Source organism: Harpia harpyja, chromosome Z (assembly GCF_026419915.1).
Source record: "Harpia harpyja isolate bHarHar1 chromosome Z, bHarHar1 primary haplotype, whole genome shotgun sequence".
Classification (NCBI taxonomy): domain Eukaryota; kingdom Metazoa; phylum Chordata; class Aves; order Accipitriformes; family Accipitridae; genus Harpia; species Harpia harpyja.
Window position 1 is genome coordinate 13,244,554 of NC_068969.1, and position 24,165 is coordinate 13,268,718.

Here is a 24,165-nt window from a genome sequence, read left to right on the forward strand (position 1 = left end):
CAGAAATATCCCTGCGTGCCAATGTATTTGTTTAAGTTGCAAGCCTCTATTCATGAGGGAAGGAAAAAAAAAAAGGAGAAGGTGCAGATCGGAAATGACATATATACCTTAAGAGGCAAATCAGGTTTTAACTGTTATCAGAACTAAGCAAAGAAAAAAAATTGTTATTTAGCTTATCATTTGCTGAATCAGTTAATCACAATTGGTTACAAATATAGTGGCCAAGAGCTCTCATCATTGCTTTTTAACTGGATTATTTTGGGGATGCTGGAACTGGCCTCTGCAACACAGTTGCCAGGCCAAGCAGCTAAGCCCTGCAACGCCAAGGAAAACAGCATCAGTGGAAGTTGCCTTCAGGCTCATCAGCCCTTGCTATTTAAGATCCTATCTAAGAAAAAACACCCAGCCTGAATTTCAGTCCCAAAGAAGCTCTCAAAAACTGAACTAGTTAGGAGAAATATGGGCCTTTTTACTGAATAAGATGCATTTCATTCAGAAAGTTAAGGTGAGGTATGGGAAACCCTCACAAAGGTATTCCACGTCAGGTTTCCTAAGACTGATGAGCTTCAATGTCAACTACTGCCATCATCTCACTGTTATCTTCTCCACCATCTGTTTGTTATATCAAATTGCTCTAAAACTTCTAGTCCTAGATTTAAACTGTAGCTCTTCAGGGCAGGGACAGTTCCTTTGCTGTGTTTGCACAGGTCTTAGTACAGTTGTGCTGAGGCCGCTAAGGTATGATTCCAAAAGGAAGTATAACCATTGATCAAGAGTTTTGCTCTTTCCCTTTCTGTGAGCAGCACCACCATTGCAGATGCTGGAAATTCCTGAAGTTAGATAGGATCATTTGACATGGTTTCTAAACAATCTTCCTTTTATTGGACCACAGATCTTCAATGGCTGGACACTTGCTTTGTACAGGGAAGACAGTTACACTGAAAAGGTTAGGCTAAAGAGTGCCAACTACAAAAAAAAAATTGGACATCTGCTGACCAGCTCATGAGCCAAGATCTGGAATGTATATTCCACAGATTTAGCAAATGGGCTCCTCCCATGATCATATGCACTTTATCCTATCTTTTTACATCGGGATACTAAAACAAATGCCTTGTAGTCATTGCCAAACCAGGAGGGAAAGCATTTCAGTTTTTCCACAATACTTTTTTTATTAGTGTTTTCTGCTTTTCTAAGCCTGATATGGTAAAATAACAGGATTTCTGTGGAATGATAACAATTCATCAAGAGGAGATATTTCTGCATAATATTGCTCAGAACATAAGAACCTCAAAGTTCAGATATCAGCCGAGTGTGCTGGTATGGGAACATGGCTGTTAAATGGAACAGAACCAAGTTGGACTGTGCTTCCTGGGACACACAGAACAAAAATCAAATACGACCAGACTACAGAGAACAAAAGGTATTTTCTTAATCTGAGACTGTAAGAATCTATTAGAGTGATCAGCGAAATGGCCACAAAGAAAAAAATATTTGAAGCTATCAAAGAGTCACTGATGCCAGTGATGGAAACAAGCTGGTGGACTGTCTCATCCAAGCCTACTTGGAAGATGCCCTCATCTGTAGTTCAGGACTAGTGTCCTCTGAAGTCCAGCTCTGTAATATCTTTCAGACTGTCTTCCAGTTGTCCTCCCCTTAGCTGAATTCTGCAAGAGCTGACCCCAGACTAGTATGGACAGCACAGAAATATGGATGTCTGTGGAAATCAGAGTGCTTTCTAGTTGCTTGCTTTATTCAGATTTCTGTGTAGACATTAACCAGAGCCCTGCTGGATGCAAAAAGGAATCAATCAGTCTAAAAAAAGCAGCTAGCCCCTGGCAGCCCTCTCTAAAACTGTTCTGCTTCACAAATATTAGCCCCATCAGCCCTAGAAGGAAGTGATGCTCCAAGATCAACAGGCACAGCATATTACAAACCAGGGTCAGATACAGGTTCCAATGATGGAAAAATGTACTGTCTTTCTTTTAAGCCCAGAAAGCCTTCTCTGGGGGACTAGGAAACAACCAGCACCTCACAGCAGGTCTCAAGCCATCCACTCATCTGATCTTACCTCTTGGTTCAGTTGAGACTTGATTTGCAGCGGCTCAGGACTATTGCAAGTTTTCTGTCCAGGTTGCGATCAGAGGTCTCTGAGTAATGGCTGGCCTCTAGAAACTGAGACTTGCCATGGGGCAGAGCATTTGGGATCTCTGTGTATGGTAAAGCTGGCATTACCAAGCACACAACCTTGCACAATCCTTTCCCTGTGCTGAGTGGTGCTGAGCCTTCCAGCAGCAACACTGTCCTGGCCCTGCCACAGCCTATCCAGAAGAGTGCACACAGTCTCCCTACTAGTCCCATGGGACTCTCATGAGGACAGAGAACAGGATGAAAGCTGGAGGATGAAGGATCACTGTTACACAGCTTTACAGAAGAGCATCCCAAAACATGCAGTATGTCCCACTGAAAATGAAACCACTGCTATCTAACAATACACAGAACATCCAATTTATTCAGATGATGCACTTCATTAATGTGTTATATGACTTCTACAAGAGGTAAATTAGGACACAGCAATACCACTATTTAAAGGTCAGTCCCACCGGTGAAACCTGGTAAGCAAATGGCAGCCAAATACAATGTGAACCATCCAGTCCTTACCTCATCTCAATATCTGGAAAGAATCGGTACATATAGATATGGCCGTACAGCCTGAGCTCTTCAGCAAATTCCAGTGCCAGCTTCTTTTGTATTTCAGGTGGGAAATAACGCAGGGCATTGCGCAAAGCCAGCTGCCAAAAAAACCCAAAAGAGACAAAAATCGAGGTAAAAGAGAAATGGAGGTAGGTGGGTGGCCCTGAACTTTAATCAGACTCAGCTAGAAGCCTGCCTAAGCTATCACAAGGATGACATAATTTAGAAGGCCAAGCTCACACCAGGAGAGCTCCATTCCTTCTTTCCTACTGAAGTGTTTCTACCTGCATCTTTCCTTGTAGATTCAATTGCTGTACACATATAACCTTACCCTTCCCATCCCCCCCAAATCTGCATGGAGAGACTTTGGAGATTTGTTAAGTAACACTCAATCCTATCAATATGAGACATGGACGAATTCCCTCTCACAATGCTAGGGGGCACTGAACTACCAAGGAAAACATTGTTCAGAAATCCTTAGACTGAGACCCTGAACTCCTAGAGACACTGAAGACCCTACTGTACTTTCCATTAAAAAAAGAAAGGATCTTAGTCCTGAGTTATGTGACATACTCCCAGATGAAGATGTTCTTGGGCTAAGTTTTATTAAAGATTCACTACATTTAGCATCCTAATGTATTGCAGAGGGTGGTGGTTTACATTATTTTATTGATGCTACATGTATCACTTCCAAATTAGCTAAAGTGATTACTAGGCACTGAATTAAATTCTGCAAATGATATTTTTGTGGCTTATACTCCCTATTGCCTTCAAAGACATTACCCATGGTTTGCAAAGTACACTATGTCCTTTTGGATGCAAGAAACCATAAATAAATCACTATCTTTAGTAACAGTCTGTTAAGTCATGTCTCTGTATTCCACATTCCATTTCATTAAAACCATAATGAGAATAAAGATTTTGTAATCTTTAAAAAGCCAATTTCATACAAAGATGTTAAAAGATCTTGTAAGTTCCCTGACAAGTGGTGAAGCTATCCAAATGACTTTTAGTTGAAGAGATTCACAAGTCATATGGAATTTCACATCTTCATTAGGCTGATTTTTAATGGCTGTGGAAAGGATAGAAAGGGATCAAGCTTGCTTCCAAATCTGAAAACAGTCTACAAAACAACCAGGAAAGCCCAGTTTTGGAGAGGGATGAGTATAGCAAGGATACCCCACGTTTGTGATGTCTGCCATTGGCACTTTGAAGGCATATGGAAGCGACTATTTTCTGGAGGAATTGAAGGGGTGGGCTGTAGTACAGGTATCTAGAACAAAGGCATCTAGAACCATCCAGTCTAGGTATCATCACCATCCACCCTGGTAAGAAGTCCTGAAGACCTTCATAAAGCCCTCAGCTCAGTAACAAACCTTCTCATTCAACATGACCATGGTCTGACTCTTACAGCTAGAGCTCTCCAGTCCCTTCGTTTGAGTATGTTGGTCTCCCATACCTTAGAGCACACTGAAAGCACAGATCTCTAAATCTAAAAATGCCCATACTAAGAGAGGTTTTTGTTGGCATACTTGCTACTGAACAGGCATATGGCTCAGACCTTTCAGGTCAGTGAAGCTATACTGATTTACACCAGCTGAGGATCAGACCAGTAAACCCTACAAATTTGCCATTCCACACAGAGAATGACAAGGGGGAAAACCTATTTACCAGATAAGAAAATGCAAATTCCATCTTCAAATACCACCTTATTCTTCTCCAGTTAGATAAACAGTCATTTTTCAAGGGCACATTTATTAATGAACACAAAAATCCCAGCTATATCCACACCATGACCAAATATATGGGGATTTTCAAAGTCAATCTCAGAGGCAAACAGCCATCACAGTGGGTTCTAGATATGAGAAATTTCTAAAGAAGGAATATAATCACCTACACCCCTTACAACGACAAAATCAAGAGGAAAACATTGCCACATTTGGCTTTTGGCTGCCTACGAGAACTACAGAGAACTATCAGGATGAGTGTTTTGCTTCCAGTCTGGCAAGGATCACCCAGTCTTTGATCAATATATTATTTGTATTATAATGAAACTGATGGGCAAATATTTTTCATTGCCCTAAAAATACAAGCAAGCAAAATCTGTTTGGATTTTCAAATAAATTCACTTACACTGAGCCTCTATCCTATTAATGTTACACAGTAGCAGAGCCTGAATTTTGATGATGCAAACATTAATGAAACATGAACTTGGATGTTACATGAAGGGTGGGAAGGGCGCCTTGGTTGCACAGACAATAGAGATCTTATAAAAGAGGACTAAGACTGTGGCTTGTTTAGCTTAACTGAACAAAGGTGACATTTGATTGCTGTCTCACTGCAGGATAAATGTCAAAGCAGGAAGGAGCTTCAGGAAAATGCTGGAAAAGGAATAAATAGCTGTGAATTAGCCATAAAAATGTAGTCTTGAAATTAGAACAATTTAAATATAAGAGATTCTGAAACAGTCTGTCAATAGGAGAGCTGGGGCACTTAAAATTGCTTAGATGGAACCTGACTGCTTTATGAAAGGGCAATTGACATGTGCATCAGGAAGAATTTTGCATATTCATTATTGAGTCATAAACTGAATAACCTGAGAAAGGCACATAAGGAGAAAATTCAAATAGGCTGATCATCATGCTTTTGTGAAAAGGCAATACAAGGTCATTACTCCTTACATTTCATTAAAGCACCGCGTAAAACATTGTTCTAACCTTTAAGTAGGCTTGATTTACCTATAGCTGACACATTGCATTCTGAATATTAGACATTATGCTTTTGATATTTAGGTGTTCTTCCTGTTCATAACTTCCACTGACAGAAGCTTAAGCTGCACGTGCTTAGCACCTCTGAAAAACCAGGTCCAGAGTTCACTGGTGTCTTAAAAAAAATAATCAATTGCACTTACACTCCTGAGCCTGAGAGGTTGTTTAAAAAAAATCTTGCTCTGAATTTGCTGAGTTACTGATTCAGTTCAGCTCAGTGCAATGCAAGCATCAGATGCAAAGTCTTCCTCTTAGATCTGCCAGCTGGATCTAATATTTGATTCTTGTGTTTAAGCACTAGTCACTATTAGGGTGTCTTTTTTTTTGTATTCACTGGCATTTATATCCGGTATATCCTGCTGCTATTTAATCAAGATTCAGACCTCTCACTGTCAACAAAATGTAGTCAAAGGAAGCCACGAAATCCTGCTCCAATCAATCAACTGTAAATATCTTTGTTAGGGGATTCTCTTGAGAAATCAAGTATACCAGCCTCTTTGTTAATTGGTGTTTGTTGAAGAGCCAGTGTCTCTTCAGAAGGAATGTTATTCATTTTTATTTTCCAACAAGATCATCAAGACTTCCAATTTAAGGATCTTGAGACACTCAAACACTAAGATTTGCAGTCTCCCTGTTTACTGATGGAAATGGAAGCATGAGGAGAGGAAGTGACTAGCTTAATTCTACAACAGTTTCATTCTTAGTTCTGCCCTTTTTCCAGTGAAGCTGTTGCTTGCCTCCCACTTGTCATCCTCTGCCTGATGATATCCAGAATCTTGGGTGGCACTATTCTCTAAACAGCAACTGTAAAAGCAAGATTATTGTTGTTTCATGTATTATTCTTCCTGATAGGTCCCAGTTTAGATCAGCTCGGCTGGGAAGTAAATATGGCAATTTCTGTCTGGCCATTGCTATAAACGCCCTGCGGGCTGTCAAAGTTTAACCAAGTTCTTTATCATCCAGATGTTCCAAAACAGGAGCCAACAAGTTCACCTTCCCAATCCACACAAACTTTTAAAAGCAGCCTCATTTCTAGATGTGCAAAGCAACCATGAAGGTCAAATGTTCTGCTGCTTCTCTAGAAAGCTAAACAAGAACTTGAGGTGCTACGTGACTCACAGGCTCTGGTTTTCAGCTCTTTGTACTAGGATGTCATGAAGCAGCAAGGCCCAGCGGCTCCCTAAGGGTTAGGGAGCAAAGCAGAATAACACAGCCAGCAGGACAGGCACCTCACCAGCCAGGGTCCAGCCTCATAGTACCTGAGGAAGGCGAGCAGGGCAGCCCGGTGAGGGCAGCCAGGTTACACCAGGAGTCCAGCTCATCGGGCAAGATCACGGTGACATGCAGGTCTGGGGCCAAGCTAGGAGTGCAAGTCAAGATCAGCTCTGGTGATGGTTACCACAGCGAGATAGGGCCCAGAGTTCACCAAGAAGGTTCATAGTGGCAAGTCAACCCAAGGGCTGGAGATCAGATCTATGAGGTCCACAGCCAGGCACAGGGATACCCTGTGACAGAACTAGAGACAGACACACTTCCAACATAACACAGAGTGAAGTCCCAGGCCTGAGCTTAAATGGAGCCCCTAAGCCTATGGGCAGAGGGCGTGAGTGGAGATCTCAGGTGAGACTCATCAAGGTCATGAAAGCCCATTACTGACTTCAGGGCCCTATGACTGCAACACAAATGATACTGCAGTTAGGTAACAGATGATCATGCTGGAGTAGCAGGAAGACTGTAACATGACTTGGCTCTAGGATACGTAAGGGAATGGTGGCATGGATGAAGACATACTATTTTTTTCTGATTCTGAGCAAGACTGAGAAGTGCACATTCTTCCCAAGTTGCTCCAGCTTTACTGGAATGTCAGTGAGTATTGAGCATGCAACATCCTTGTTCTACAAAGGACAAACCACACATAAGATTTTAGGGGTAGTTTCTTTGTAGCATATTTACATTAAGATACAGATGCTGAGAAACAGAAAGCTGGGATTTCCTGAGCTGTGGAGGGAAAGAGAGAGGATGTGGCTGTTTCAGGCCTCAAGCAAAGAATGTCGAAGGAAGAGAACTCAGGAAACATATAAACAGAGTCAGTTCTGAGAAATGGCTTGATTTATGCAAGAAGATTAAAGTTGGTATGATAGGAAGAATTATATACCTCTTCAGCAAGCCCCCAAACACACAGAACTTTATAAATCTTACTCACAGGATTTCTATTATAACCACAAAAGGAGGCCCAAGAAAATAAAATATTGGCAGTGCTAAGGTTTATTATTGTAGAAAGGGCTAAAACTGGAATGAAGGCATATGAAGAGAAGGACAAATCCCGAGGAAATCAGCAGAGCATTATTAACTTCACTTCTGTCAAAGCTCCCCCTGAGTACTTCAATTAGAAAATGAACACAGTGTCATACATAAAGACAAGCCTCGCAATATGCTCAGCATTACACTCTGTCAACAAAATCTGGAAGCCTGTCTTGAGACTTAAAAACCAACTTGTAGACAGACAACCTTTTTGTCTACATGCTTTTCTAAGCACGGAACACCTCTTAGAAAAAAGACATTTGACCTTTCAGATATAAAATAAATACCAGCTGAGCCTGTAACTCTGTTAAGAGTTTAAGGCAGAGGATTAAGAGTAAAATGAATCAGAAATGAAGCTTTTAAATCTTTAACAGTCTAATAAAAAACCCAACTAGTGTGACCTCTTATCACATGTGGTAGGTAAGGAGAGATGAGGGTAGGATGTTGGAAAGTAGACTGGAGCCAGAAAATCAGTCTACTGCCATCTCCCTGCAACATTTAAAGGAGTCAGGAAACTACTCCAATTTCTATATAGGGAGTGAGGACTTTGTCATTACCTTTCTCTCCCCAGGTAAACAGTAAAGTTTGGCATCCTTTTGAGAGATACCATCTCCTCTCCTGCAACATGGACTCCTTCATGCTATAGCAGACTTCTCCTGGGGAAAAGTGACTTAGCAAAGGCAAGGAATAAAATGGACATGATTGGCAATGTTCTGACACGCAGTGAAGCTCGCTCCCCACTCCTTTATCTTCACAGCCGTCACCACATACCACAGTCCCCTTCTGCACACTTAGTAGCCACACTTCAACGTGTTTGAGCTGTCCCAGGCACAGACAGGATGCCTCAGCCATGAATGCTCCTGACATTGAAGTAAATCCTCTTTGGATATTGGACAGCTGTTCCTCTTTCTACCCTTTGACTCTCCCCTCCTCTCCTTGTGGAAGTAGACTTTGAAAGAATTTGGCTGCTGATGCCAGTGGGGAACTCCCACGAAGGCAATGAAGTTGCATGCAACTTGTTAGTGGGGAAGGAACTTCTGTGTTCTGACCAGAATGTCACATTATAAGTGATGTTACATGTGATGAAGCACAGACCTACAAACTAAGGAACCCACCTTACTCTCTCCCACACAAATTCCTAAGGATCTCCACCCATTGACCATTATTTTCTGCTGCTGATTTTTTTTAAATCTCTAACATGAAATAATGCAATGATTACTTTAGTGTGTACATAGACTGTTCAAACAAAAATAGACAGGAAAAGAATTACACAACTAAAGACAAATAATTAACTCAACTCCCTACAAACTTGCCTAAATTCCAAGATGCTTCAGGCTACCGGTTAAAACAAATTATCTCTGGATCTTTTATGCAAATATACAAATGTGGAGCTTGTACAATGATACTGATTCACCACATTTGATTTTTATTGTATTTGAGAGGTTAGCTTTCACTCCCATACATATGCAGTGTTTTTGCAACAGCATTCATAATTTCATCTCCAAGGAACAATGCTGGATTGACAGCATTGAAGTCTAATGCCTCTTGTTTAGCCATTTAAAGTCAGGGAAGCTGTTGTGCAGCACATCTCCTTCATATCAACCTGCTTAACTCTGGGGGAGGAAGAAAGCAAGCAAGCAAAAGAGTTTCCAGTATTTTGTCCCATTACCCACTGAAATTATAAAGGAAATACATTTGCCACAAAGTTAGGTGCACACTCAGAAAAGCATCTGAGGTAATCAAGTCTGCTGCTGCGAGCTGCATTTATCTGAAAGGAAGAGAAGTGAGGCCCCGTGAAACCCCAGGTTACCTTTTTCTCCTGAGCAGTGAGATTAGGGGTTCTCACGGGTGCATGGGGTATTCCTTTCCTCCGACCTCTGTTTTCAGGCAAAGGGTATAGAGGAAGGCCACGACAGATTTCCTTCAGGCTGGTCATAGCTGCTGAGGAAATACGAGGAGGAAAGGCAAGGGAAACTGGAGAGGTAGAAGGAATGGGGAATGAAGGGTACAGGTAAGCAAGATGCTAAGCAATTCAGATATACCACCACTCTGGGGTGATCTCAAAGAGGACAGCCTGTCCTCTGGCTTTTGCAAACAGGCCTGTCAAGCAGAGAGGGCAGGCGACACAGGTGACACACCTCCCCCCTCTGTGCCATGCCATTGGCTCTTCCCTCCTCCCCCAAAATGAATGATTCACAGTTTTGCTGTTTATTCTCTGGGTGCTTTGTCAGCTCGTGCTGTGCTAAGCCTCTAGAGCAAACTCAGTCACTTTCCAAACCATCTGATTCCCCCAATGTCCTAGTGAGAGTCATGGTCTGGAGCATGAACCTTGCCTGAGACCTCAAGGATTGTGCATTTACATTTCTATAGTTTAGGAACTAACTAAAAATTATTATTATTCACATCACTGTTCATACACACTGTTCAGCTAAGATGGGCATTCTCTGTTTGGCACCTCTAGGTATGGGCTGTTCCTCAGATCTCATCAATTTGTCTTCTAGACAACAGCGGTTGCCAATGATAACAACAAAATTTCCCCCATAGGTGTTATCTCCTCTTAGCTCACAGGCATGGATGGATTTTAGTAGTATTAACCTGGAAATGTACTCATTAGCACTGGTAGTGGTTTTCTCAAGACAGGCAATAACTGGGAGGAAGAATTAAGACTTTCAGTTCTAAGTCACTTTTATACCTTACAGTCATCAACAGCTAGAAAGTCTTATGGTACTGCCATCCAGACATCACAAGTAAATGAACATACTTAACTTTGATTTTCCACTCACAGTGCAACATAGACTTTGCTCTCCATTTTGAATTGTTGTTTAAATTATACAGGAGCTTCTTGACCTTTATTACATCCATGGAACTACAACTCGTGTCCAGGGAATTTTTCCAAATGCCGCAGTTTAAGCCTGGTGAAATTAACTGGGAGAAACATTTCAGGTAGGAATGAGCCTAAAACCTGGGAATAAAAACATACCACATTTTCCCACAAAGGCAACCATCAACAAACGATGACAACAAAGCACAATTATTAAATGACAGCATCTCATTAATGTCACATTGGCTTTAGCTCTAGGACATACTGCACGTCCCCAGCTCCCACAGAAGATGCTTGAGTTAAAAGAACTCAGAACGTCCCAGGGGAGCTGAGTGCACAGCAGACTCAAACCCTCTGAAGGATACTAACTGTCATTTATGGCAGGAGAATTTCATTTTGTAATTTTACAGTATTTTAGCTGTTTTCAAACAAAAGGCAAAGACAAAAAGGAGAGGAAAAAGCCGCCTTCATATTTTAAAATTTTCTATTGTGTTTTCTTATTAAAAACATTTTAAGAAGGAAGATCAGGGTAAAGTCAGAAAATTCTACCTCAAAAATGAGCTGAGTAACCCTGCCTTACTCAAAGGGTTCCCTGAAGGGAAATAAATCTTTCCTTATTCTTCTTTGTATGACCCACATTCTGCAAATCCCTCTAAGGTCTGATCCTGTGCACACACCGGCACAAGAATAACCTCGTCTACATTTGGACTCCCGTCGGACCTGCTTCCCTCTGTGACATCACGCAGAAGTTAATGGTGTTACACTGCTGTGAAAGCTGAAGAAAGAGAGAATGAAGCTGGGGGGGAACTGACTCCCTGAATTAAAATGATTTTGAGGCCTGAGCCCTTTCACCCCCTGATCGCTACATGCTGGAGCCTCTCTTGTGTCCCTGGGAGCTTTGTCTTGGAGTCACCTGAGCAAATCCGACTTCAGGGCCATGCCCAGTGCTGGCTGGGGCAGGCAGGTGTGCCAGAGCAGACAGCCCAGCTTCTCCGGGAAGTCACAAGTCCCCTCACTGCCCGCCCTGTCCCAGCTCCCGTCTGTGATTACGGAAAGAGACCCGACGCACGTCCCCGTTCGTACGCCGTGTGAGCCATACCTAAACCAAAGCCCAAAGCCACCCCGCTCTCCCCACGCCCTGGGGGTGCCTGGGGCCGGGCTGTGTCCCCGGGGGGCCGGGCTGTGTCCCCGGGGGGCCGGGCAGTGCCCCGCTGCGGGGCGGGTGTCGTGTGCCGGGCCGCCTGGCAGAGGGTGCTGCAGGGACAGCAGGCACCGGCCGGGCGGGCTGCGCGGGGACACGCACACGCACACACACGGACACGGACACGCACGCACACACACGGACACGCACACACACACACGAACACGCACGCACACACGAACACGCACGCACCGGCTCCTGGAGGAGAAGATGCGGCTGGAAAACAACGCCTGCATCTGAGCGCAACTAGGACCAGCCCAGCCGACGAGGAGGTGCGGAACCGACCCATCCTTCCCCCCCCCCAAAAAAAAACCCCAAAACCAACAACAACAAAAAACCAACAAAAAAAAAAGCACGTATAAAGAACAGGAAGAAGATCACATGTTATAATAATCCCCTTTGCAGCCAGACAGGACCAGAGAGGAGAACAGTTAGGACCGAGAGATGTGCTAGAGGCTGAGAGGGAGGCAGAGACAAAACTTGAAGACAACTAACCAGCCTTCGGGGGGGGGAAGGAACCCCCCAGCCCTAAGCCTTACTGCAGCAGGAGGGAGGAAGGATCCTCCAGCCCCCCCCGCTTTTTCCCTTCTCGTCTGGGCGCTGGGCATTGCACCTCCGCCCCGGGAGAGCAGCCCCCTGCCCGAGCCTGCCCTCCTGCCCCTCCCCGTGAACCGCAGCCCCTAAATCGCAGCCAGAAGCTGCGGTCCAGCAGCAGAAGCGGCAAGGGATTTCCCAGGCACCGGCGAGCTGGCGTTGGGTTTGTTTTTGACTCTTATCCCCCGGCGCTCGCTGTGTGAAGCAAATCCCTCGGAGGTGGGGGAGAAGTGGCTTCCGTGACAGCGGAGGGAGGAGGGAAATACAAGCAAATAAACCAAACCAAAATAAAAAGAGAGAAGAGCCAAGAAAGCACTTGCTTCTCATCATCTCTCGGGGAGAAAAGCCAACTCTGTTCTTCTTATGACCCTCTGCTGCAGGGAGCAAAGGGAAAGAAGGTACTGGGGTAGACCTCCTAACAAAGCAGGGTTCACGCTGCCCGCACCCCATCGCTACCCCAGTTAGCAGCAGGCTGCGGGAGGTGCGGGGGGCTAGGGAAGGTTGCCGGGGGAACCCAGGCAAAGCCAAACCGAAGCCGCACCAAAAGCAAGGAGCAGAAATGAAAGTTTCAAAATAGCATCCAAACAACCGCGAAGGACCGGACCGAACAGAGCTCTCCGCATCGCATCAGCCCTCGATGGTGCATTCGAGGGGCTGCATCAGGGATGTGAACGTCCCCAGCCCGCTGCATGGAGAGGGGTAAAGACACAGAAAAGCCTTGTTATTTATTTATTTATTGGAAGCAATGTATGGGTGACACCCAGAAGGCATCCGAGCCCTGAAAAAAAACCACACACCTCTGCACCCAAACGAGAACAAGAAGAATGAGACAGCAGCCTTGACCCCTACACTGAGAGGAAGGTGAGCAGAAAGAAAGAAAGAAAACACAGAAAAGCCATGCAAGCACCAAACCTGTAGATTACTGCAGCTCTTTTTTGCTTCACTGAGGACAGATATTTTACTGACAGCCATGCAGCGTAAAGGCATCATGCTGATTGTGTTCTTGGAATATCTTATTTCTGGCCATGGGGAAGCAGGTAAGCAAAATAAATCAATATTGCCATTCCGAAACAATTTGTCCTAAGTTTAGCAAGGGGAAAGGAAATAGAAATGAGATCTGTTTGTTAAAAAAATTTATGTCAACATCTTTATTTTAGATAGGATTTTTACAAAGAATCTGGGTTAGTCAATATATACAAATACTTCTTAGTCCCTGCAATACACAGCTTTATAGCTCAGTCTTCTCCCAAAGACGTATAACAGGATGTACAGCTTCATACATCCTTGAAAGAAAAAAAAGTATATTATTTTTATGAACGAAGGAAAAGTAAGAAAGAAAGAGGTAGATGGACTGAGATATGCTGGATATTTGTTTTGAGGATGAAATACTGCCTTCCTAGGCAGGACAAGAGTGAAATGACAACATCCTTGGACAGCATCACTGTAGGAATCTGAATTATTCTCTCAACTTAATTTTGCATTGTTAAAAGTCAGAGGCACTGTTTAGGAATTACTATTTATCCAAGACAATCCATTGTTAACATGCAGCGGACAAGATTAAAATAGCATTAGAGAAAAAAATGGATTAGGACAGAAGGAGAAGTTGATTAGTTGTATGTATATATGTGGGTGTACAAATAAGCATATATACGAATGATACAGCTGTAATGGTATTTACATAGGGTCCTAAAAATACCTGGATTATGATGGAGACAAATTCCTTAAGGGAAAAGAAGCAAAGCATTAGATTTTTTTCTTCCTGCTCTGGTTTAATATATCTTTAGGTTTAAAAGGGATGAATTACAAAGATCAGGTTATTTTATTAGAAAAATAAAAAGAATTATTGATAAAACAACAATACATCCTTGGTGACTTTTCCTTTGAGATACTGGCTTGGGATGTCTCTTTCTGTACAGGAAAGCATATCAGTGGTTTAAATTTCACCTGTGTGCTCAGAGTATTAGGACAGGAACAACACTCTTCATGCAGTGATTTGAAAGCGATTGAAGTGTTCAGCTACCCTGCAAGCTCCAGTAAAGTCAAAGGCAGATCAGGTGGCTTCAGCTCAGATTATTCCCTAGCTAGAACCCTTTTGATAACGTAGACATCAGATTTCCATAACTGCAAGAGATATTTTCTTAAATACTGAAAACAGCTCATAAATTTACAATCCTGTCATATTATCTAGTGACTCATTTGGGAAAAAGGCTGTCTATCACAACATGACAGGGAATGAGTGGAGGAAGGACATGTACCTTAGTCCTCTTAGTGTCTTATCTTGGGCATTCACTAGTTTCACAGGCTAGGACACTCCCTAAGGATATATATGTTGACACAGAGCACAGAAAGGTTACAGAGATATCTTGTAAAGTTGCTGATACTGTTGCAGAAAGCAGCCTGTTATAAACTAGCCTAAATTTGCTCTGCATCCAATTCACAAAGTCAAAATGCAGTCCACAGCTGACTGCTTGGAAAAGTGAATTTGAGGGGAGGGATTGTGTTCTGTGTGGAGCTAAACACACTCAGGATAATGGTGTAGGACGCAGTGAATAACAGCAAAATAATTGGATATTGAAGGTGATGATGCTAAGGATTCAATGTCACTTTAAATAAATCTACGCTGCTTGGTCAAAAGGTTGCACAAACCATCAGTGTGTGGAAGCACAAGGGTTACCTGTTCATTTTTATTTTTATTTTTTTTTTTAAGCAATTCAAAAATCTTGAATTAACATTGAATCTTTATGGGTCCTGTTACAGGCAGGGTCAGTACTGCTAAGACTAAGGTTAGTTCGGACAATGCTTAGCCCGTCTGTGTAAAATGATTTGGAAGTCTCAGCCTTTTCCTGAGCAGAGACGTGTACAGGGAAGTATGTTTTTGACATGCTTTATTACCCTATACAGTAAACTCCCTTATCAGCCCTATTGAGCCCTCCTGGTCAGAAGTGAAACAAATTGATGGGGCAGTTGTGTGGGGAGTACATGAAGTACGATATTTGCAGGGAGTACAATATTTGCCTTCTGCCATCTCTGTGCAGAGAAGATGGTCTGGGTTGTCAAGATTGGCTCCTTAGATCTTTAAATATAATGCCAGGGGAAAAGAAAAACCCACCTCAGTGGTTAGGCGGAGGAGTCACCTAGGTTTTATACTGTGAGATGTGACGCTTGGGTGATCCTTCCCCTAGTCTTATGCAGGTGGAGGGCGTTATTCCCCTCAAATAAACTCTGCATTGGTCCGAAAACTCCTGCATATTGGGACAGTTGACGGGACTGACAACAGCTTGGGCTCTTGCTTCAGCCCCAGCCAGCCCCGGAGCTCCCCCGGGGAGCAGTGCCCGGGCCAGCTCTCCTCCCGATGGCAGCCCTCCAAAAGGGGGCGTGATGTGGTCAAAAATGGCCATTTCTAGCACCAAGGTTAAAATCAGTTGCAGGACCTGATTATTAGCAGGGTTTGGTTTCCTCTGGTCTGGGGTTATTCAGCTCATCTGCAAAGGAAGCTGTAGGCGTTGGAGCTCACCGTTGCCCCAGAAGGGACGCGGGCAGGCGGACTGCAACTGGCCACAATGGAAGAGAGCCCAGACCTGGGATCTTATTCTTCTGTCTGTGCCTCAGGTCATGGAGGCAGCTTGATTTCGTAGCATATTCAGAACTTCACCTCTGGGGTATTTATGAAGGCTGGCTCATTAGCTCCAGTTATCAGGGCCATTTTAGTGCAGAAATACATCAGGCTACTCGTAACTGAATGAAAACTTGCCAAACTTATTTGCATGTTGGCCCCAGACAAACCAAACGGTTGTATAGCACTTCTGTTGTAACCAGCATTAAGGGGTGAAGTTCTAGGTATGATTAATAAAAACTTGAGCAACTCATGTCGCCAGGGTGGTTAGCTTTAAAAGAACATTTGAAAGTTTTTGGTTATTAAGAAAAAAGTTAAACAGATATAGAACGAGTGAAATCCAGGCTGGACATACATGCTGAAACAGCTCCATCAAAAACATAGCAGAAGGTGCCCAAGGGTTTTAGTGTTTACATGTTGCTCAGAACTGTGAAATTTGCTCTCCTGTCTCACTGTAGGAGACTTGAACATGCAAAATCATAGATTTGCATACGGAAAAGAAAAAAAATTCCAATTCAAATCACTCAGAAAATATTAGGCATCTTTCCAGTCACATCAGCAGGCTTTGACTAAGTTGCCATATGACTTTTCTTCTGTTGGGTATCCAAAGGAGGGTGAAAAAAAAACCTAAAAAAAAATTGAACCTGTTTTTAGTTAATGTCTACAATGTTCTGTTGCATTACAAGGCTCTGAGGTAAAAGATCTCTGTTTGAAATGGTATCCCAGGAATATTGATAGTATGACCTCCCTTGAACTGTGTGATTCCCTAATCATCAGATAACACCATTGTTATAACACGTGCCGGGCATGTGTCATTGACCTGCCACTTTGTGACACAGGTCTGAGGGACCAGAAAACAAACAAATAAATTAATCATACCTTTTATGGATCCAATCCCTCCTCCATGGAGTAAAAGCTAATCAACTTCATAATAACATGCAGTGCTCATGCGCAATCAAACTGTTTATTTCTTTATGAATTATTCAATGAGTCCTCCTGGCAGTTGGGCTAAGTTGTTTGTTCGCCTGGCTGCTGTTTCTCTTCTGCAGCATTCCCCCCTCACTGTCCAGATTCAACATTTCACGTTGTTTCCACAGAATCAGTGAGTGACGGACAGGCTGCACTATCCTTGTGGCCAAGCAATGTTCTGCCAATTGATTTCTTTAAATGCAAAGCTTTTAATCGACTGCAGATTTTGTTTTCCAAACTCTCTCCTTCTCTCAGACTCCCTTCTGCTAATTTGCACTTTGTTCTTCTCCCATTTTCCTAATGACACAGCAGTTCAGACAGGAACTGTTTATTGATGTTGCTGCATTAGCAGGCAGAGCAGATAAACCTTCTTGTGACTGTTGTTCAGGAGAACAACCATGTTTTACTTCCTTTTCCAGGTTCAGATAAAACCTGCTGAAAAACTCAATACAAGACTAATAGCCCATTTATCGGAAATGCAAAAAGCAGTCATTCCCTTTAAAAAATGTTTCCTTTTTTACTTTCTCACATTCTTGTCTGCAAAGCTTCCCATACATAACTCCTTAAATTTAGAACTCCAGCATCCCATTTACTCTGTGAAAGCTTCAGCGCTGTGATCCATCAATACAGATGGACTTTCTTTTAATTTACATGGTATATTTATCCATAATCCAATAGCATTTGTGACACGGACCCATTCTTACTCAAAACTAAGTAACTTGACTCTTAGTCAGAGCTAATGCTTGTTCAAAGCTCAGTTGTAAGACCAGTCCCACTTAAACTCTCTGGAGGCAAAGATGACACCTTTCTGCAGCACTGAGCAAAACCAGTTAATATCCAATCTACTTTCAACACAGAAATTGCTGTGCTTTCCTTATTTCCAGTAATTTGTACCAAAGAGCTTGGACACTAACATGAACCTATATGCCACTTGCAAAGACATTCTTGAGGAATGCAATTGTAGCTTATTATATTTTTGCTGACCTGCAAGGATAGATTTATCTTTATTTCAAGAATTCTGCGTGACTCAATGAAATTCACCCTCCTGAGCACACAAAAATTTGGAATTTCAGACGCTCTGCAAAAAGGAGGAAGCTCTAAACAATTTTTGTGGAAACCCAAGTCCTCTCTCAGGACGAAAAGACTCAGAGAAATTGCAAGGAACCTCCCAGATAGATAAAATCTCTGTAGCTCCTGGTGTTCCCCTGTAACTGTACCAGGCTCAGATGGAGTAAAAAGTTCATAACCAGAAAGAAAATACATTGAAATCATCATCAAGCAGTCAGGATGATGTGAAGGCTTGGTGAAGGATCTCCAGTAGTGCTAAGAATCACCTGCTCAGTTGAAGTTGGGGAGCAACGAACAGAACTGATAGAGCCAAACATCCCCATCTTCTCTCCTTTCCTCTCCAGCTGACTTCTGCAACTCCTCCTCTCTCATGAAAACTCATCTCTGTGCTGGCACAGGGAGTGGTGGTGGGACTGAGGAGTGGCAGCTTTCATTCCTTTGACCCAACGACTATTAGGTGCACATGTAATTCAGGCACTGCTGCCCTCTAAGCTCTGCCAGTCTCCTAGGACTTCACTGGGATACTAAAAAAAATCTTGGCCAGCCCATTCCAGCCACTGGTGGAAGACAACCTCCACCAGGAGGAAACCTACTATATCTCCAGACACCCCCTCTTTCCTTGAATCTGCTGCTACAATGTCTGTAAGGCAAACACACAGTAAGTCCAAGTTCCTTTGAAGGTGGCTTCCACCTGTTTCTAAGAGTAGTCAAGAGCATTTTTGGAGGCTCTGCTTCCTTGCTATCTGAAGTTTAACACTACCTTATGCTGTATGTAAGTTAAAATGGCACACACCATTGGTCAATAGGATTCAGTGGACACACAGCAACTTCGTTTTGTGTCCTAATCCTGGGAAGCAAAAGGCATGAGGTGTTTTCTAAAACAATGTCCATCTCTGACCTTTCTCTTCTGGCCTGTGCAGAAATGTTCACTAAGGAACTAAGGACAGAAGCAACTAGGAGGCAAAACTGTGCATGCCGGATACATTTCTTCACCTTAAACATTCCTTTTGGAATGAGGGACATCAGTTTCATCCAACTACATTACGATTTGAGTATTTTTATAAGCTGACTTAGAGTGTCTTTTCTTTGACCTAACTTGATTTTAAAACTAGTTTTGCCTGAGGAAAGGCTGAATATAAGCCAACTAGGGATTTAAAATTTGACCTAGAATGTTGAACTAATAGCTGACCTTTGAACTGCTCCTAGATTACCCAGGGTTTACGGTCATCCTATGTTTCATTGGAAAGATCATTTCCTGTAGGACTTACATCCAGTCATCTGACTTGTGACCTCTTGGATTAGATTTATGACCTTGCAAGGTCAGTCTTTAACTCCTAGACTGTTAAGTTGCAAAGAGGACATTGTAAGTAATTAGAAAAGCAGTTTTCTCCAGTATGGTAACAAGGTTTTGCAATGACCTTTAATTCCAGTGTCACAAGACAATACTGATTTCCAAACAATATTAAGACTTTGTAGTTATCCATACCTTTTCTTAATTTAGAAATAAGTAGATATATACACTGAAGATTTCAAAAATTTGCCAGTATTTGCAAACTTAGCAAACAGAATGTAGTCACCTACCTCCATGTCAAGGTATTTAAACAAAAGAGAGACTTGATTTTCAGCTCTGCTAAGTACTAACAACTCCAGCTGATCTCAACAGGAGCAGTAGAAACTCAACACCCCTCAGAATTATGCCAGTAATGCATAACTATAGAAAGACATGCTTTCTTTATGTGTTTGTACGTGTAATTATTGTCTGTAATTTGTTGGGCAGGAATCATCTCTTTTCTTAACGTATCTACAGTGTATTGTACAGTTTGACTTTGATTTCTGATAACAATGAAAATAAATGCATTGAATAGATTCAGTCCTCAGATACAGAGCTTTACTAGACTGAAAGTACGAAAACACAAGATTTCTGTGGTGAAACACAAAATTCAATAGGCCAACGCAACTGCATTTTCAATAGAAATCAAAGTTAAGCACCATAAGCATGAGTTTTCTAAAGACCTCAGTTTCTGAGTTAGGCACCAAAACCAAGGACAAGATTTATTGAGAAACTCCCTCCAAACTTTGTGTGAAAAGATGAAGTAGCTCTCCATAGAAGTAGTTCTCTTGGATGTCAATCCCCAGATGAGGACTCCAAACATTTGCATGGTCACCTGTGTTACAGCCTGAGAACTATTTGAGAAATTCTACTTAGTTGTGTTTCTTTTGCTTGTCTTTCAGATCCCGTGAGGCTACAAGCCTTCCGCTGCAATGGCCGTTCTTGCAACCCTCCGGTGGGAAACCTTGCAACAGGGAGGACACCAGTCACTCTCACCACGTGTGGCCAGAACAGTACAGAACTGTACTGCTTCTACCCAGACCAAAATCTCCTCCATCAGGTCTCCCATGGCTGTGGGCAGCCTCGCTGCACCAAATGCAATGCCAACCAGCCTGATAACTCCCATCTCCCTGCTGACATGACAGACGATTTTTTTGCAAACCCCATCTCCTGGTGGCAGTCTGCCCAAGGAGTACACAGGGAAGAAATCAGACTGGACTTTGAAACAGAATTCTACCTGACTCATGTCATTGCTGTGTTCAAGTCACCTCGCCCAGCTGCGATGGTGTTGGAAAGATCCCAGGACTATGGGCAGACTTGGAGGCCCTACAAGTATTTCTCTGTCAACTGTACAGCAACTTTTGGGCTCCAGGATGATATTATTGAGGAAGGCTCCATGTGCACTTCCAGGTATTCTGATGCAGTGCCCTGCACCAGAGGAGAGGTAAGCAATAACTGAGGTTTGGAATAAGTATAATGTCAAACAGCTGAAGACTGGCTGAAAATCAGAGAGTATGTGCTCAAAGAGATAGTGTGCATATAAATAAGAAAGGCAGCCCATCCCCAAAGGTTTCGTGTTAATAAAGGGGAAGAAGAACAGAAATTATATATCAATGAAAATGAATGAAAACGCTTTAACAAATTTCTTTCAGTAGAGTGGCACAGGATAGGATTAACATTGCCTAATTTTACATTGCAGATGCCAATAACTGAACTAGAATTCCAACAAAATAGATGTAGGGAAATACATATTTGTAGACTCTGATTTATCCAAACTGTTTTCCTACTTCAGGATGACATGAACTGCATGGTCTTTCTTTTTCTTCTCCTTATAAAAAGTCCTAGCTGATTGGATGACTTTTAAATACATCCTTCCCCTAAGTTTAATGTAACTTTTCTTGCTGGGGGTGACAGCGCTGATTGTATCAAGCCATAGGCTCCAGAAATGAAACCATTTAGAAACAGGAAGTGGAAGTGAGCAGCCAGGTTTCACTATTCAACACTGGGAAAAGGCCCTCCCTTGGTATGAATATTCTGATGTGCTATTGAATATGTGCAGAAGGCTTTCCTTTAAAATAAATGTACAATTGCTCAGATAAATTCCTCTGACAAGAAGATTAACAACTGCTTAGTAATCGGGTACTTAGTTTAGTTATAACCCTTTTCATTCATCAATCTTGAAACAGTTTAGATGGGAAAGATGGTAAGTATCATTGGTATCGTTCTGTAGAGGAGACATAAAGGCACAAAGGGAGATTATGAGACATGCTACAGTCACAACAGAGGTTGGAGTCCTTTCACTTCCTTCTCTCTTCCTTAGAGAAGTCACAATCCTCTTGGTTTCCCTGTCTGGAAGTGATCAGACAGGTTTGGCAGTAATACTTTGCTGCAAATTAAGCTCAGGTGTGAGGTGAATGGTCCAGATAGGCTTCAAAAAACACAGTGGTTTCAGCAGTGCACTTCAAAACGCACTTGAGAAGAAAGAAACTAGTGTACTATACCTGAGACAGGGAAACAGCAGTAAGGAGAGACTGAGTTCATCTTTGTGCAACAGGCTGGGAAGTATCTCTGCATATTAGAAATATGGAGCAGATCATCTGACTACTAAACTGTCTTGTTCCTGAAGTAGTAATTCTGCCAGTCAGTTATCATGATACACTTAAGTCAAATACATCCAAATATCTTCTGTAGGGAGATTACAATTTGCCACGTCAATACAGAATCTAGGCAACTAATATAATTTTCCACTCTTGTGTGCCTTCCAATCAAAAATCTGGAAGTACTTTGCAAAATCCATTTAATGATCTTCAGTACACATGTAAGGGTCCTGTTGCCATTTCACAGATGGGAAAAGAGCAGCACAGAAAGGTGAAGTGTTTTGTGGTAAAACAGGACAATTCTGGTTGTGCAAGGAACAGAATACAGGATCTGAGGCAGATGCCTTGGCCTTAAATGCAAAACAACTCTTCCTTCTCTAGTACAGTATCCCCTGTTGCCCTGCACTATGTTGGCTTTTGTGCTTACTTAACCTTAGGGAATATCATTAAGACCATGTGTTGCTGCTACAACAAATCTGAGAAGTGGATGGCAGAAAATCAAATAATAAAACACTCATCCAACACAAGCCTTTGTGATTACAAGTGTCAAAATGATTCTGTCAACTTGGGCAGCAACTACACTGAAATGAATATGTGTATGCTTAATCAATCTACACTGTGGTAGTAGATGTTAGAAAACAATAGTAATAGTAAGAACAGTCATATATTAACAGGTCATACCCTTGCAGATCCCAAATACTTTCATGAACTGTTACATGAATTGAATACATACAGAGGTCACTTCCTCCGCGGGATGGAGAGCTGAAGCTTTAAAGCAGCACACAGGAATCTGTATGGCAACTTAACAGAGAACAAGACAAATACTGTTTCACAGCACATTAACCCAAAAGGATTCTGAAGTTCTGGACAGACTTTACAGAGACCTCTTAATCAATCCATGAAATGCCACTATGGCAAGGGTGCAAAAGCATCAGGCTTTTTGGGTCAGCAATATGACACAGCAGATTCTTTTGTGAATGAAAATAAAGGAAGGCAGAGTGTAGTTATTTAAAGTGATACCTGATCACATTTGCCTGAGTGACACTGCTACTCTTACTACAAGTCTCACAGGAGCTTTGCCTATGCATCTCAGAACTGCAATTTTACACTTTATTTTAAAGATGTCACAAATGTCACCAGGGCATCCCCTCAAGCACTGACTCACAACTGACTTGGAAGGAAGCTGACTGAATCCCCACCACTACTTTCTGCAGTGTTCTCTGCTTCTTTTTCACCTCCACTCTGACCTATCCAATTACTGATTCTGGCTAAGCCTTGGATTGCTGAGGAGCTCACATCACAAGCTGACATTTCTGAAATGATCAAAACCATTCCAACTTAAATGCTAATTAATGCTCTGAGATAAATGCCAGTTTTCTCTGCTGAGGGGGTTGAAGTCATTTCCACTGCGTGACACTCAGGATTTTCTCAGGCGTTGTCCTATTCACTTGAAGAAGAGATACAAATTCCTTTTTAACAGGGCACAAAAGGAATCAAAAAAAGAGATGGCTTACTAAGAACACTTAGGCTTAAAACCCATGTGGGACACATCATGAAACAAGATTTCAGGTCAACTGGCTTCCAGAACTGAGAATGTAGGTGTGAAAGGAGAAGGTGGTAGAGCTGCAGTAATTTATATGCATCTATAAACTAAGATACATCTCCCTGAGTCAGCACACTCTGGTGGTCCTCCAAGACCACTGAAAGAGGTTTTACCTGGGAGCATGACAGGAAACTTGGCAGAAGAGAAACTTTTAGGAGACTAGAATGGAAGCAAAAGACATTTGGCTGAGTGATGTGACAATGTCACAACAGAACATAATGTATCACTAAGTTAAGATGTATCCCTTGTCTCTTGTAGATTATCCCTTATCTTTCACCTCTGACAGGGTCACACATCTCCATTCCATCTCAGATAAGGTACAGCTGAGACAGAAGGTGTCATGCATTGGGGAACAAGTCCTGTAGAAATACAAGGAGATTACTTCCTCTTTTGCAGTTTTCTTTTACTCCAGCATTTACTAAATCCCTTACTTCTGTTCAAATCCAGAGTGCTTCTGCAGCTAGAATCTATCTATCAGAGATCCTAGGTCTCCCTGTCTTAATTCTTCTGGCAGTAAACTTGCTCTATTGATGATTTCTGGTCTAGGAGGCAGAGCAATTTATTCACTGCCAACTGCCTACACATCATTTGCTTCATGTGAAGCACCAC

The 24,165-nt window shown here is 42.4% G+C and overlaps 2 protein-coding genes across 2 annotated transcripts in view; one reads left to right on the forward strand and one right to left on the reverse strand.

Annotated features, from left to right (window-relative positions):
* The window catches only part of UROC1 (urocanate hydratase 1), a 43,838-nt gene extending 33,985 nt beyond the window's left edge, over positions 1 to 9,853 (reverse strand). Inside the window, exons 1-2 of the mRNA XM_052776420.1 lie at positions 9,571 to 9,853; positions 2,659 to 2,789 (exon numbers count right to left, since the gene is read on the reverse strand). Coding sequence (XP_052632380.1) covers positions 2,659 to 2,789; positions 9,571 to 9,696 — 257 coding nt within the window. The 5' untranslated portion in view covers positions 9,697 to 9,853. The remainder of the gene's footprint in view (positions 1 to 2,658; positions 2,790 to 9,570) is intronic.
* Positions 9,854 to 12,163: 2,310 nt separating this feature from the next.
* The window catches only part of LOC128136569 (netrin-4-like), a 55,647-nt gene continuing 43,645 nt past the window's right edge, over positions 12,164 to 24,165 (forward strand). The window contains exons 1-2 of the mRNA XM_052776421.1: positions 12,164 to 13,413; positions 20,259 to 20,800. Coding sequence (XP_052632381.1) covers positions 13,347 to 13,413; positions 20,259 to 20,800 — 609 coding nt within the window. The 5' untranslated portion in view covers positions 12,164 to 13,346. The remainder of the gene's footprint in view (positions 13,414 to 20,258; positions 20,801 to 24,165) is intronic.